Source organism: Lagopus leucura, unplaced genomic scaffold (assembly GCF_019238085.1).
Source record: "Lagopus leucura isolate 7727_CA_CO unplaced genomic scaffold, USGS_WTPT01 Super-Scaffold_100002, whole genome shotgun sequence".
In the NCBI taxonomy this organism is placed as follows: Eukaryota; Metazoa; Chordata; class Aves; order Galliformes; family Phasianidae; genus Lagopus; species Lagopus leucura.
The window spans coordinates 90,249,695-90,266,583 of NW_024962263.1; the positions used below are offsets into that span (position 1 = coordinate 90,249,695).

The window sequence follows — 16,889 nt, forward strand, 5'->3', positions numbered from 1 at the left end:
AGAGAGTGAAGAAGGTCCTACAAGGGCAAATTCACAAATATTCCAAGCAAGATGAAAGCAATGATGAAATCAAAAGCCATTCTGCCCAACAGTTTCACTGCCTAGCTTTTACAGAGAGGTGAACGTATGCCCAAAGGCTCCTGGATGCTGCGACATTGTCCTTGTCTACCCCTAGCATGGGGTGATTTAGAATAAGGGTGATCCTGCACAGGGAAGGATTAGATGCTGTAAACACTGCTCCCATGCACTTACTCTGTGATTACCGTAGTTTAAGTGCTCCTTAACCCAACACATGTCACTGATACTTCCAGTAGCTCCAGGTGCTCTGGCTTCCAATCCACTGCTTAACACACTAATCTACTGATTCACCACGCTGGTTTAAGCAGCACACTCTGCTCCCATTATAAGCCCTGACCCTATAACAAGCCCAAGCAGCTTGGCAACCAAAGTACAAATGAACTCTATTTGAAGCATTCTATAACACAGGCTTCCCTACAGCCATCATAAACACCTCTGTAGGTCAGCTTGTTAAAAAAGCAACAGCAAACTTGTTAGGAAGCCATACGGACCTTGTCCTTGGAAACTTTGTGGGAGAATGGACACTTCCCATCTGTTTTCTTGCACGTGCCACGGAGAAACCTGCCAAAAGACCAGAGGGAGAGGGGTGGATGTGAGAATAGGTAAAAAAAAAAAGCCATTTTTCAACACTGAGTCTCTTGTCTGACACATAAAACTGCTGTAATGTTCACCATTAAAGCCTATAATATGCCTTAAGTCAAGTCACAGAATCATCAAATCACAGAATGGCTTGTGTTGGTGAGGTCCTTCATAGAACCATAAAATGGTTTGGGTTGGAAGGATTCTTACAGATCATAGAATCATAGAATGACTTGGGTTGGAATGGATCTTACAGATTATAGTCATAGAATTGTTGGGCTAGAAGGGAACTCAAAGATCACAGAGGCATAAAACGGTTGGGTTGGAAGAGATCTTATAGCCTATCCAGTTCCAGCCCCTGCCGTGGGCTGGTTGCCACTCACAAGATCAGGTTGCCCAAAACCCATTCAACGTAGCCTTGAGTATCTCCAGGGATGGGGAAACCACAGCTTCTCACAGCAGCCAATGCCAGGGCTTAACCATTCTCTAAGAATTTCTTCCTAATATCTAATCTAGATCTCCCTTCTTTTAGTTTAAAACCATTCTCCATTGTCCTATCACTATCAGATTGGTATGAACAAGATATAAATGGGAGCATACAGATGTAAAAAACGTTTGGTGGCAGCTGGATTTGCAGATCTTTACAACTACAGCATAGCTTCTCAATAAAGGACAACCTAAAACAAACACAGACTGAGAAAAATAAAAGATCATGAGAAAAAAAATATAGAATAGGATTGTATTACGAGAAACTGAGTGCAAGCAAATGAAATCAGCTTAAAAAAATGAAGGCAAAAATCGCCTTTCCCTCCTATATGGTCTCCCATCGAGCGTTGTGCAACTCACAAATGATTTCTCGTGCAGCAGCAATTTTAAGAAGAAATTACTCAAAGAGTTCATCAGCAGAGTTGGCTTTTCCACGCTTTTTAAACGACTAATAATATAGTTTAATCAACTGCTGGGCAGGTATAATGAACTGGCAACATTAATCAGTTCTCCCATAATAAATTACTAGGCCTCTTAGCTGTGTGGCATTGCAGGATGAGGGATTCAAACTTGTTGCATGGAGTGGATGGAATGGTCTTTTTGGAGGCTGGCTGAATATTTTAATTTCAAATCCTACCTTGCAAACTGTGATGGCATTCTCAAATTGACGGTGGTAACTGATGCTAAGAATTATTCTTCTAATTATGTTTAACAAATGTTGACTGGATCTTATTACAAATTCTTACGATAAAAAACAGTATACGTTACTTCAATCTTTTATCTTTTTAGGTGCCATAAGTATCATAAGAAACGTGAGTGTATTAGTGGTGGTATCCACTTCCAAGACATGAAGTAAGTATTAAAACATTTCCCATAGGTCACGCAAACAACTAAAGCGTGTATTCTGGTTCTGTGATGCTTAATTATCATGAGTAGGTATGAAATGTCATGTAAATTCAGAAAAAGAAATTACCAGAAGAGATTAAATAGATTAGGATTCTCCTGTCTGGCAAGTCTGGATATAAAAGGAAGATTACATAGAGTTATAAATGATGCCTAGAAGGTGATTAGGGAACTATTAACCTTTCCATCTCACGACCTATGGACAAGGAGGTACCTAACCTAGCAGGGGAGCAGCCAGTCGAGGAAGCATTTTTCATGCAGCAGTTCTCACGTTTTTCTATCTCTTTAACTGGGAGTTTCCCTGCAGAATGTCACACAAGCAAGTACCAGAGCCAACTGATGGCCCAACGATGGGTCATAGCATATGGTTACTGCATCCATCCGTACCTGGTGCAGACTGCCACCTTCTCTGGATCATGGATGTAGGGGCAGTTCTCCCCACGATTGCACTTGCCGAAGCGGTTGTAGTACATGCAGTATTCCTTCTTCTTCTCTTTCTTCTGCTTGGCTTGACGGATGATGGCCAAACTCCTCTGAACAGCACGGCTAAACAGAGCAAGATGGATGTTTCCAACTTCATAACTTCAGTACAACGATATCACAAAACGACACACAGAAAATGGTTCAACGGTACCCAAAATCACAGAAAAGACCAAGCTGCACTTTGAAGAGAGAATTAAATATTCAGAAAATCTGCACTGGGCCATAGGCTTTTAGATTCTCCTAGTTTTGGGTTGTTTTTTTTTTTTGCCAACTTCAGCATGAATCTTTAAAAATCTAGAATATCAGGCTAATTTTCCAGCAAATGTCTGCATTTGGGATAAAGTAGTCCCATATTTTAAGCAATCTGACCCAGTGAAAGATGGTAGAAGTGTTGGACTAGATGATCTTTAAGGGTCTTTTCCAGCCTATACTGGAAAGCACTTCTGCAGAACACTTGGGAACTCTGGGGAAAAAGAAAGCACCCAGCAGTTAGCCAGACATCCTGGAAAGCCTGTCCCAGTGTTTGTCCATCTCCATGGTAAAGAAATGTTACCTCATGTAACCTCACCTGGAGCAGCCTTGTGCCATTCCCATGTGTACTACTGTTGCAGAGAAGAGATCAACACTTCCCTCTCCACTTTCTTATAAAAGCTGTAGGGAGCAATGAAGTCACCTCTCAGCTTCCTTTCCAAAATAGACAAAGTGTCCTCAGCCTCTCCTCACAGGAGAGGTCATGATGCCAGCCACATGCTGGGCTATGAACACAGCCAGGAACATGAGGGAGGGGATCTACCCCCTCTATTAGAATTACTATGGTGCCTGCAACACCTCAGTAGCATATAAGGTCGAATCTGGGATTCTCAGTCCAACACAGTGAGTCCAGTAAAAGGCCACCAAGTTGGGCCTGGACCATAGGATATCTAAGCAAAGGGCAGGAGCTGATCTGCTCACTTGGGAGAAGACAAGTAGGGGTTTTGTCCTCCGGGACTATTTAATGGCATGGTACAGAGAACACAAACCAGACCTTCTCTGGGATATGGCACAAGAGACCTTTGGTGCAAGAGCCTATTAAGAGCCCTTCACAGGCTCCTCCATGACCAAGATAATCTTCAATGACACTGTGAGCATGCAAAGAGCTTCCCTGAAGCTTACAGGAACACAGTGAGGCAGAAAAAGTCCTCTCCTATGCTGGCTGCAAGGTAACACCAAATACCAGACAAAATTAAGTACCTGGTATCACTAGAAGTTTCTTAAGGATATCAGAAGTTGTTTAGCACACGTTTCCCATGAGCTTGCAGTTCAAGAAGTGATTACCCATCAACTATAGGACTGTATGGGACCAGGAGGAAGCGAAGAAGCACTTCTTTGCTGAAATTATGATATGGAAAAAGGGCTCTCCTACAGTCAACACCCTTTGTGAGATATTTGGCCAGCACATTAAGCGCACTTATTTGCAGGATGGACCTTACCACCAATTAACTGATGGCAGATTTTAAATTAGGTGGTATTAGAGATGGGTTATAATAAAACATAGCTAAAATCTGGCACCAAGTCTGCCTACAGACATCTGGAACCAAGACACTTTGGGAATAAATTTTAGTCTACTACAATTAAGAGGAGCTTGTCTGCAAATGCTCATACTTAAGGACGCGATGATACGTGGCACATCTGTAGCATAGAAGGAAGGCAATAAGAAAGGCAGCAGGGTGTTAAGCAGTGGTAATGTGCTGTCATTTTCCTACTCGTGGTGCTTCCCAGTTGCCACATGCTTGGTTCCCAGTTTGCAGGAGCAGCAGCACTGGTTGGGTACTCGGTAGAGAAGGAAAACCTGCAAGTTTCCTGGGTTGTACTGGGATGTGATTTATTGAGTCATGGGGGAAAAAAATACAAACTGCTGCTCTACAGATGGCAGTGACACTGCTGCCCTCGAGAACAATAGAGTTGTTGTAAAAAGGGACTTTCAGAGAGGGCTAGAGAAGGATTTGAATTCTTAAATGTGCTGATATCCATTATTGACCTTTCAAACCCTCTCAAGAGAAACTTTCAGAGCAGCAGCCAGCGTCTTCCTGCTAAGTTTACAACTGAGAATGGGGGTGAACAGAGCTTCATCAAACTAAGAGCCAATGAAACAGCCCCATCACACGCTTCATACACCATCCTGAGCACAAATCACACTGTGGGTACAGACCTTGCAATGTATCGGCTCGTGGCTGATCGGTTCAGGCAGCCAAATGGAGAGAAGCCAGGACTGCTGGGCGTGCAGCTCAATCGTGCTGTTGGAAAACAGGAAGAAACACAGACACATTCATGACCATTTGCTCAGAATCACAAAATTTTGCAGGATCATGTGTTCTTTGGTATATTACTGCTTGGATGAGTATGCAAGCTTTGCAACGAGGATAAGCCCTGCAAAAAAAAGGCCTCTGAATGCTGCAGGGATCCTTTCCTTGGTGCTGGGAAGCTGCTCCAGGGAAATTCACACGTATGCATTGGCTGAGGAGCAAAATTTGAGGTTGCAGCAGCCCAGGGAAACCCAGTGGCTGACTTCAGTCCGTGCATGCATGCAATTAAATTATCCTTGAGTGCCGTAGGAAAGACTGAATTGAAAATAAAAGGCATTTCCAGGTGGTAGCAGCGTGCTTCAGTCACTCACCTGCCATCCTGGGTGTGCTGGGGAGTGAGTGAGTGGAATTTGATAGTGCAGCAGCATGCAGTCCCGGCACTCGAGCTGTCACTCTGGCTGCCAATGGCTGCAAAACCCCATCTGTTCCCTTTGCAAATGCAAAGAGCAAATGTGATGCTGGTGGCCCGTGCCTGGAGATGGGAGGCATCGAGAGCTTGCAGGACATGAGCAAAAATCTTTGGGTGCAGCAGATATTACAACGTGTGTTGAAGCTTGGTGCAAGATCACTGAGTATTACAGGGGCATTTCATAGAACCACAGAATGGTTGGGTCAAAAGGGATCTTAAAGATCACAGAATCATAGAAAGCTTGGGTTGGAAGGGACTTTAAAGACAATCCAGTTCCAACCAGGGTTGTCACCCACCAGATCAGGCTGCCAAGGCCGCATCCAGCCTGGCCTTGAACACCTCCAGGGATGGGACATCCACACTTTTTTCTGGGCAGTCTGCCCAGCTTTTTGGCCATCAGGACCCCCAAAGTCTTCCTCTGCAGCTCGGCTCTCAATAAGTTCTTCTCCCAGTTTGTACACCTATACCTGGAATTGCCTCAACCCAAGTGCAATACTTTGCAATTGCCCTTGTTAACCTTCATTAGATTCCTGTGTGCCCAGTTTTTGAGTCTGTCCAGACCCCTCTGAATGGTGTCCCTCTCTTCTATTGTGTCAACTGCCCCACTCAACTTGGTGTCATCAGTAAACGTGCTGAGAGTGCACTCAATTGTCTATGTCATTGATACAGATGTTGAAGAGCACTGGTGCCAAGATGGACCCCTGGGGAAAACCACTCGTGACTGGCCTCCTCCTGGACACAGAGCCACTGACAACAACCCTCTGGCTGCAACTATCCAATCAACTCCTTATCCAACGAACAGTTTACCCTTCAAAACCATATCTCTTCAATTTAGAGTTAGGGATGTGGTGTGGGATCATGTCGAAGGCCTTCGACAAGTTCAGGTAGATGACACTAGTTGCCTTCCCTTTGTTCACTGATGCAGTCACTCCACCATAGAAGTTCACCAGTCACAAGAACTGTTTTTGGGGATGTTTGTTTTTTTGGCTTTTGGCTCAGGTTCTGCTTCTCCAAGGGAAAGGTGATGAGGCCATCAAGCTCAAGCAAAGCTGACCTCCCAAACAATGCAGGGAGAGATCCAAATTAAAGCCCATCATTAGGGAAAGGTTAGAGCATCTCTCAGTCCTCTGCAATTATTTTTAAAGCACTTGAAAGCAAGCTCAGCAGGACAAACTATCCCAAGAGTGGGCTCCCCAGGGCAGTAGACAATATCTTTAAATATTTAATACCTGGGCATAAAAGCAGACTCTAGGGTACGAGCGTCTCTCAGTGCTCATGTGCCATCCTTTTAGTTAAAGCAGCCTGACAACCACATCCTTTGCCAGAGAAGAGGAACTGCTAAATAAATAAATAGATAAATAAATAAAGGGTGCAACAGTCTCCTTCAGCTGGTTTTAAATGGGTATGTACCCATACTACAGACATGGCTGAACGGCTGGGTGGATTTTTTTCACCGCTTTCATCTTCTGGCAAGAAGAAATGTTATCATACGCAACCTAAAACTATTTGAAAATGTTGGGAGGATGGAATATGTGCCACACTGGATGCGTATCACTCTTTACTGATTCCTACTGGGAATTAATTCACAGCCTCCAAGCAGTTTCAATGCACGAGAATCACTCCCATTCATTGCAAAATGCAGCACGGAAGCACCCATTGACCACATCCAGCAGCCTGGCAGCTGGCAAAGCAACACTTCCTCCTTGCTCTCTAATTACTCTGAGTGGAAATATTCGTCCAACTAATAGAGAACTGCCTAAATATTTACCCAGGAGGAGACAGCCCATCGGCCATGTGGTTCAGAAGCTCTGTAATTATGTGGTTTTTAACATGCAGCAGCCTGGAAAGAGGCAAAGCCTCATTTCTCTCATCTGTCTATTGGGATTCATGGAGCTGCAGCACAATGTTGGTTTTAGAAACTTTTCCATCATGCAAAACCCCCCCCCCCCCAAAAAAAAAAAAGGTTAAATGTAATAATAGAATAACAGAGTCATTAAGGTTGGGAAGACCTTTAAGTCCAACTCTTAAACATCTCCAGGGATGGTGACTCCATCACCTTCATTGGTAGCCTATTCCAACATGTTACCACTCTGAAACACAAGTGATTCTCTGCAAACCTTGAAGGAATCAGTGAGCAAGGTCAGAGCAAGACAGATGCACAGTGGAGTGTTGAGCTCTCCAAATGCACCTATGCCCTATGGGGTTGAGAAATGACACTGAGGAATGGAAAGGGATTAAATTAAAAATAGAAGCTGAAATGTGCTTGTGTGCAAGCCCATAGGGCTCGAGACTCAATGAAACATGAGGGACATGGTTTGCTGGGCTTGAGTGGGGATGGATTGATGGTTGGACTGGGTGATTTTGGAGGTCTTTTCCAACCTTAGCGATTCTGTGATTCTATGAGACATAATGCTGAGTGCCACTAAGCTTGACTGTGAGCCTGGAGAGCCTCACTTGGCCCTTCCTCCACATGCAACCCAACTGAATTTTGCAAGAGAGTGATTAAGCACGCTGAGAGAGGACCAGTACTGGGACAAAGTGCTTCTGGAGCAGGACAGCAAACCATACATCCCTATGCTAAAGGCAGAATTTCCATTGCTGCAGATATTTAAATAAGAGTGCACAGGGAAAAAAAAAAAAAAAAAAAAAGGAAGGAGAAGAAGAAACACACACAAAAAAAGCTGCTGGGTGAGCATCAAAGAACTGCACATTAAGGGCTTTTTAACTGATTACACACAGCACGCCGGCGTCAGGCTTGATATTTTATATCCTGCATAAGGGACAGGTGTTTTTCTCTCTTCCTTTTATTTTTTTTCCTTAACGATTGAGTCAGGTCGAAGAGCATCATCTGTAAGGAAACCCACAGCCCGTGCAAACGGGGCTGTTTCTCTTCATGCATCATCCCAACCCGACGCTGGCTCTCGGAGAGCTGAGAAGTGATTGTTGTACCTCACCCAGCCGTGAGCCTCGGCGCGTCGCTCCAGAGGGAACGGAGCTGTCATGTTCATTAAATGCATGATTACAGCTATGATTAATGGCAGGGGCTATCGTCTAACTCTGTATTTTTTTATTTTTTTTTTCCCAACTCTGTTCGAATCCACAGCACAATAGCCTGGCTCCGGAGGTCTCTCAGAGGACACAACCCACTCTGAACTTTGCTTCTGGAACAAAATGGAGGAAGGTGATCGTGTCAATAGGGCTCTCCATTGAAGAGACTGGAGGCTGTACCCCTATGACAGCACCCATGCATTAATCCAGATGGTTTTCTTCACAGATTGCAGGATTAGATGGGTACTTTCCTCTGGTACTTAGTCCCTTTCCTCCAGGGAAAGGCTGGCAGACATCTCCATTGGCAAACTACCTTGGCAAACCATACATATCACAGAACCACAGAATGGCCAGGGTTGGAAGGGACCTCAAGGATCATGAATCTCCAACCCCCTGCCTGGTTGACCCTGCCTACTAGACCAGGCTGCCCAGGGCCCCATCCAACCTGGCCTTGAACACCTCCAGGGATGGGGCATCCACAACCTCTCCGGGCAGCCTGTTCCAGCACCTCACCACTGTCATAGTAAAGAACTTCTCCCTGACATCCAACCTAAATCTTCCTTCCCTCAACTTAAAACCATTTCCCCTTGTCCTGCTGTTATCTACCCTCTCAAAGAGTTGATTCCTCTCCTGCTTGTAGACTCCCTTTGGGTACTGAAAGGCTGCAATGAGGTCACCCCGCAGCCTTCTTTTCTCCAGGCAGTACAAGCCCAGCTCCCTCAGCCTGTCTTCATAGGGGAGGTGCTCTAAACCCCTGATCATCTTCGTGGCTCTCCTCTGGACCCTCTCCAACAGCTCTCTGTCTTTCTTGTACTGGGGGCTCCAGAACTGGACAGAGTATTGCAGATGGGGTCTCACAAAAGCATAGTAGAGGGGGACAATCACCTCCCTGTCTCTGCTGGCCACCCCTCTTCTGATGGAGCCCAGGATGCCATTTGGTATCCATCCATTTTTGGGTGGATCCACCATTCTTGGGTGCTTTCCAGGGTGGGATGTGGGATGCTTTCATTCAGCTTCAACACCTCCGTGCAACTCCCCACCACCCCAGGACTTTTTAACGCTTCCTGAGAATGCCAGCTAAGATTTCCCTTTGCATGCAAATCAACTGCAAACATTGCAGTGTGGTTAATTACACTCTTAATTATTTAGGCAGGATTCTATTGCTCCTAGGGCACAGTGAAAGAGCAGGAGACAAGGGGATGTATTGGGACCAAGCAGTACAGTGGAGTAATTATGCTCAGGAGCATCATGTTGGGGCATCAGGTAAACCCCCTTGTGACAACAGGACCACTAAGCCCCCTACAATAACCCCAAATCAAAATCTCACACAAGGAGAGAAATGGGCTTCATTCCAAGTGTCGGATGTTGCTCCAGCTCAGCAATCACTGCCATGGGGTTTTGCACCACCATGCCATTATTTAACCTTGCTGAACACCTGCACCACTGCAGCTTGCTTCTGCTCAACCCCCTTCACGCATTGGCACTAAGAAAAAAAGCTCTTTTCAACCATGCCATCTCCTTTAATAGGTCATGTTATAACTGTGCTTTGCCTTCTGTGGCACGGGCAGCCTACTTCTGGAAGAGGTGGCCATTCATTTTGTGGGGCTCTCCTGCCTTTATTGCTGAACAAAAAGTTTTGAGGCTGGCACTCAGGAAATTTATTTCTTTAATTATTATTCATTTAAGTGGCTTCCACTGTTTCAGATGATCAGCACTAGCAGCTGCTGGGGGTAATTTATTTTACTCACCAGACAGCAGAAGCCCTCACTTTCTGGAAGGTAACAACAAAACAAGGGCTTTTAAAGCAGCTTTTCATGCTTTCCTGCCTGACTGCATCCCAGCTCTGAACAGGAAAATGCATGTCCCTGCTTCAGGCACTCACAGTTTTGTTATTAGCAAAGCACGCTCAATTAACAATGCATGCTCTGGTTTCAATGCTGTTGCAAAATCAGCTCTGTGGATGCTTGCAAGGAGCATGGAGCATCTACCATGCTCTGCACACCCTGGATCCAATGCTGCTCCTCAAGGAGAGCAGGTTGCAAACCCAAGAGGTTGAGCTCAAAGAGACCAAGGGATTGAGAAATCCTAAAACTGAGGAGATGAAGCTAAAAGGGTCCCGGCACTGAATGGTTGAGTAATCCTAAAATCAAGGGATTGAGCTCAAGAGAAGCTGAGAATTGAACAACTCCAAACTGGAGGATTTGAACACAAATGAACCAAGGGATTGAGCAGTCTCAAAACGAAAGGACTGAGTTCAAAAGGAGCTGAACAATCCCAAACTTGAGGGATTGAGCTTGAAGGAGCCAAGGGATTGAGCAAATCCAAAGCCAAGTGACTGAACTCAAAAGGGGCTGAGAGATTAATTAATCTCAAAACCAAGGGATCAAGCTCCAAGGGGACAAAACCCAAACCCAGCAGACTGATCTTAACAGCGACATGGAATAGAGAAATTCCAAGGGATTGGAAAATCTAATTGAGCTCCAAAGGGAACAAGGGATTGAGGATTACCAAACCCATGAGACTGAGTTAAAAGGAATAAAGGGTTTGAGTAATTCCAAACCCAAGGGATTGAGTTTGAAGGGTCCAAGGGATTCAGCAATCCCAGAACCAAGAGACTGAGCTTGGAAGAGAAGAGGGGATTGAGCAAACCCAAAGCCAAGCAACTGAGCTCAAAAGGGCCCAAGGGACCGAGCAATCCCAGAACCAAGGGATTGAATCCGAAGGGATAAAGGGAATGAGTAATCTCAGAAACAAGGGACTGAGCTTGAAGGGCTGAGAGACCCTACTCAAACAACATCAAAATCAGCACAGTATAGCAGTAATCCAACTTCAGCTGTTCTCACATCTTAGGTTGGGCTCCTCAATCATCCCATCCCAACACAGAATGAAGGCAGGACAATTGAGGCCACAGAGGGGTGAACAAACTACTGGAGATTGGGATGTTCTTTGGCATGATGCAATGATGGGAATGTTTGGGCATGAGCTGCAGGTTTTCCTGAGTATCCAAAGTCGCAAAGGGAAGATTTCCTTGCAAGAAGCAGCTTTGGATGTTGCTTAAACTGCAGTGAGCCCACATCGTGGGCTGCAATAGTTCTACTTACACCGCTTGTGCTGAGATTGGGGTCAGGGCTTCTTTCTGGACAATGTCAAACCTTAATTTTGTTCCTGCTGCTTTCAATTTCATACCTTTTTTTTTTATTTTATTTTTTATTTCCCCTTTCAAATTTATTTTTGAAATGCTGTGTTGCCAGAACCTTTTGCTTCTTTCCCCAATTTCATGGAAATTTCTCAAGCATCCGAATAACGCAGCAATTGTAGTAAGAAATGAAGGAAAGGTTTGCTCAACCAGCTTATTGCATTTGCTTAATTAAAGCCACATCTAATTGCAATGCATCAAACACTTTCCACACTGTCCTGCTGCCACATTTCCTAACATTTCCGCAAAGTGAAAAATAGATCTTTGCATTTCTGATTGTAGTCAGGGCACAGAGAGACAAAATACCAACCCAATAAATTCAGGTGAACAGCAGAATTATAACCCATCATTAAGTAAATCCCGGGCTATTAAACTGTCATGAGCACTTCCCATCTCTCTGCTACCCCAGCACACAGTGGAGATTAAAAAGAGGAAAAGTTTTGCACAACATCCTCTCATCATCCCTTTGGCTCTCCCAAAAATTGCACACTGGACTGTGTTTCTCTGCATGGTCCCAGTCCAGCAGTGGATATTTATGGACAAGGATGAATCCATCAGCCTTTTTTTTTAAGTTCCCTAAGCACGAATTGCTGATTTCCAGTGGTTAGATGAATTTTAAAACCTCCATGCATTAGGATGAATGAAAATAAGGTCTGGAACAAGAATTATAAATATGGGATATGCAAGATGTGCGTTTGGGAAAAGTTGCCAGGCAAACATCAGAGCTCCAAACAGCAGCAGAAAGAGTGATTTAAGTATCTCCCAGCACCTATATTAAACCATTCAACGTATCAACTGGAAATTAAGCAGAATCTGGTGTCATGTCCATCTCCATGCTGTAGGGCAAAAGCCAGTACACCTGAGTCTTACCCAAAAAAAAGTTCTTGAAAAAAAAAACCAATAACCCAAACTGTCCTTGAAAAAATATCCAATAACAGAGACATCACAGTCAACCCAACCAATGTGCTTCTTCAAAATCCTCATCCTCCAAAAGCCCTCCCTGCTGCAATGGAAGACCCCTGGGTTTTTGGCTTCTCTGTCTTGAAATCTGGCCCCTAAAGCTGGATCTGCTCCATCTGACACTTTCCATGGCCATGTCTTGAGGGTTTTGCCCACCTTTTGCTGCTCCAATAAAAGTCTGCTGCATTGAATCAGTGCTTGGGAATGGTCCTCAATCTCAGATCCACACTCAGGATGGTTCTTCAATATGGGCTACAATGGTCTCACTTCCATTAAAAGGCACTGCATTTTTTTCAAGACATTTCCACTATTTGGTACAATTGCTTTGAATTTAATATGTTCCCTGTCAGCAGAAGCACTCTGAAGTCTCTGGTCCCATGGAAAGGCAGAAGGAGTGCAGGGATTCAGACACTATTGATGGGATTTTTGTCCCTGCTCTAAGCTCATCTCCTCCCTCCCATAAGTCTTTCCTTTGTAGGTTTGTTTAATGGAACCTGGTAGGTGACAGGAATAACCCATTCACCTACCAGCACTGGATCTAATCTCTGGGCTGTAAGAAGGGGCAAAATGAGGGAGGTGAAACATCTATTATTCACATCTCCTTACAACCACCAAGGAAACCCCAAACTGGGGTACACACAGCTCCCAGTGACACTTCCCAATGACAGTGTCCTATTTATTCCCTCTCTTCATCCAGACTTTTCCACTGTACATAAAATGACTTTGGCATTAAATTGCCTTTATAGCATCATTCACGAACTCACTCATCTCTGAGGCCTCCATCATTCCAACAAAGAAAAACACCATGAAACCACTGGCTTTGCCTTTCCCACTTTAGCTTTTCCCAAGGATTGCAAATATAGGGAACAAAAACATTCAATCCAGGTAGAAACTTGAAAAAAAAAAAAAATAACCAACACTTCAGAAAGAATTAGAAACCTGATCCTGCCTGAGATCTGCACTTGAGGTGTCAAGCACCAGAGGAGCTAAAACACACATTTAATTGAAGCTAAATGTAAAGCCAGTAACCACATCAAACTGCCTGCTTCATAGTTATCTACAGAGTGACCCTCCTGGCTTTGTTAGGTCAATATTGAATGTAATTCGATGAGCATATCAAATATACTTAACCTTTAGGTGCAACTTGAAGCTGGCCAAGACTTAGCAATCCTCCTTAAGGATAAAAAAACAACAAGCAGTGTAACAGGGTGGATCTAAACCTGGTAAACACTAGCTTGAGAAAAACTCAATATTCTTCAATTGTTCTTTCTTAAAGCTTTTGTTTCTTTAACGTTGTTTTCCCTTCAGTGCTACTGTTAATCAAAAACATACTGTAATCAGGAAGAGCTTGGGGTTGTCCTCTGGAAACGGTGAGATGTCTATTAACTTTGTGCTGAGGTGTCAGCAATGCTGCTAGAAAGGTTGTTTTTTTTTTCCCTAAAAATATCTCAGGGAGGACAGGTTGGGTATTAGGAAAAAAATTATTCCCCAAAAAAGTGGTCAGGCATTGAAGCAGGATGCCCAGGGATGTAGTGGAATCACCATCCCTGGAGATGTTCAAGAAATCTGGAGATGTGGCACTTGGAGACATGGTTTAGTGGGCATGGTGGGATGGGTTGGGGTTGGACTTGGAGGCCTTTTCCAGCCTTAATGACTGTATGATGGTAAGATTCTGAATGGGCATGGCAGTGATGGGTTGACAGTTGGACTTGAAAGCCTTAAACTTCTTTTCCAACCTTAATGATTCTTTGACTCTGAGATTCAGTGACTTTGTTTAGAGGTTCTCAGGTGTTGCAGCAATTCAAGGGAGGTGAGGAGCTGGAAACATCCAATCTTAGTATGGCTTGGGTTGTGAAGGTCTTAACGACGACCTGCTCCCAACTCCATGCCACGGCATGAGCAGCTACAAACCAACCTCAGCGCTAAAGCTGGAGCACTGTTGGATATTTGATACAAAGCAGGACAAATTCTCTCTGCTCACCTGCTCTTCCAGGGCTCTTGGTGCTCAGATCTCTGCACCGACCAGGGGTGCTGGAAGTTTTGGAGAGTTTGTTTGCCGACACACGGTACATCACCCCTCCAATGCACCGATAGCCTTTGCTCTTCCACCTCTGCTGTATGGCTTGGGATTTGCCACTCTTGGGAGTTGAGCTTGCTTGGGGGGACCTGTAAGGAAAGGATAAAACCAAGGTAAGCACCAAGTCAGGATGCTACCCCAAAGAGTTGTGAGCAAACCCAGAGCTGCTCAGTGATGGAGGTGGTACAGAAGCAGGTAGTTAAGCTCCTCCTTTGGAGAGTGAAAACAAAAGGGACTGGGGAATCAGATCTTATTTACTTACATCAAAAATAGGTGCAATTAAAGACTCTACGAACGGTACCTCTTCCTCATGCACAAATAACCACTTTTTCACCCAGTTTGCCCACAGCAACACTTGTCCATGTGCTTGTCTATAGACTCTGCAGATCTTTCCCACTGACCCCAAAGCACAGCTTCCACCTGCACTGCTGGTTTCTGTCTTCCTAATGGGCAGCTTGGCAGAGCCAAACAGCGATCCAGGTGGGTTAACAGATATTGAGTTGTTCAGCACTACTGTGCTGAGCTGCCTAATGGGCTGGAAGAGCCTATCCTAATGATGGCTACAAAAAGCAGAGCAAGAGGAGTGGTCACTCAGATATTTTTGCAGCCCTCTGCAACTGCAGCTCTTTCATGGCTTTTTCCATATCCTTGCATGGGATGAGCTGCCTCAGGATGCTGCCATCCCATAATGCCAGGAGCAAATTCTGGAAGCCAAACTGGTTCTCTGCAGCACTGGGGACACTTCTCCAGCTCCCCATCTCTCTGCTATTTCCTCTGAGAAGACACGTTCTTCCTACTAGCTCTGCAGTGAGGATGACAATGGGTCAGGAGCTGTGCTATAGTCACACGCACTGGTGTCGTTCCTAACGTCTGTTTGCTCAACAGGCGAAGGACAGGTTTCAGAAGCTCTCAAGTGACACCCTGGGGACAAATCCTTCCTGGATGGGCTCATCTGTCACCAAAAAACCCTTCCGGTTCCCAACCTGACACCCTGCACGATGCCATCTCTCTCCCCATCCGCCACCCGGCTCATTGCTGTACATATGCCGTTATGCAAACAGAGCTGTTCCAGCCAAATCAAATCTACTCCAATATCAGTCGTCTTAACCATTTAGCACTAATCCAAACAGTAATTTGTTTATGCAAATTAGAGCTCTAATTTTGTATTAGTACAAACTATGCTCATAATGCTATTAGCAGAACGTATATAAACCGCGCATTACTGAAGAATATCTGTAAATTAAGGCCTGCTATCCTATCAGCAGAATGCAAACCCTGGAGAGCATTACCTTTAAATGAACATGTGCTGCAAAGAAAGAGAGAATTGTAAAATGTAATAGTTACATTTCTTAGTGCTTAGCGTGACAGCCTATTCATTTAATAGGGCTGTTGCCACTGGCTACCAACCTCACAGAATTACTGCCAGATTTGCAGAGGGGATTGGGACAAAGAAGTGCTCTGCTGCACTGGGTGCAGTTTCTTTGGGCTCTTGCTAAGGAGATGAGCAGAAAACTTGAAATTTTACAAGGAACAGCCTCTTTGCAATCCTTCAGCTCTTAGGGAGTTGCAGCTGATGTAGATCCCAAGAGCTGAAGAAAGGTCTCCATTGAGAAGGCAGTTTGCACACATCTCCCCACGGTCATCTTCTTGCTGCAGGCACAGCATATAGAATCACAGAATCAGTAAGGGTGGAGAGACCACTAAGATCATCCAGCCCAACCATCAATTCATCACCACCATAGCACTAAACCACGTCACATAATGTGACATCTACCCAAAAACTCCACAGATGGTAACTCCACCACTTCCCTGAGAAGTACCATAACACACAGGAACCCTTCCAGTCTTGCCAATGGAAACGCATGGGATGAGGAGGCATGGGATGCTCAGTGGTAATGGCTGATCATAGAGCCATAGAATGGTTTGAGTTGGAAGGGAACTTGTAAAGGTCATCTAGTCCAACCTCCCTGCCATGAACAGGGACACCCACAGATAGGTCAGGTTGCTCAGAACCCCATCCAGCCTGACCTTGATTGTCTCTAGGGATGGGGATCTCTGGACAATCTCTTCCAGTGCCTCACTACCTTTACTGTAAAAATCTTTTTCCTTATACCCAACACTCCAAAAGGTCCATGTCTCTCTAGTACCAAGGACTGCAACTGGATGTATCTGTCAATATCACTGAAGAAAAGCACTGGTCCCAGCACTGGCCTCTGAGGGTCATCACTCATCACTGATCTCCATCTGAACACTGAGTCACTGATCACCACTCTCTGGATGTGATCTCACACCCAGATCCTTTACCACCAAACAGTCCACCCATCAAAC

At 44.8% G+C, this 16,889-nt stretch overlaps 1 protein-coding gene across 1 annotated transcript in view; it reads right to left on the bottom strand.

Moving 5' to 3' along the window:
• Window positions 1-16,889, bottom strand: part of ZC3H3 (zinc finger CCCH-type containing 3) — a 155,140-nt gene that overhangs the window by 34,460 nt on the left and 103,791 nt on the right. The window contains exons 5-8 of the mRNA XM_042868848.1: window positions 14,466-14,650; window positions 4,718-4,802; window positions 2,434-2,592; window positions 570-639 (exon numbers count right to left, since the gene is read on the bottom strand). Coding sequence (XP_042724782.1) covers window positions 570-639; window positions 2,434-2,592; window positions 4,718-4,802; window positions 14,466-14,650 — 499 coding nt within the window. The remainder of the gene's footprint in view (window positions 1-569; window positions 640-2,433; window positions 2,593-4,717; window positions 4,803-14,465; window positions 14,651-16,889) is intronic.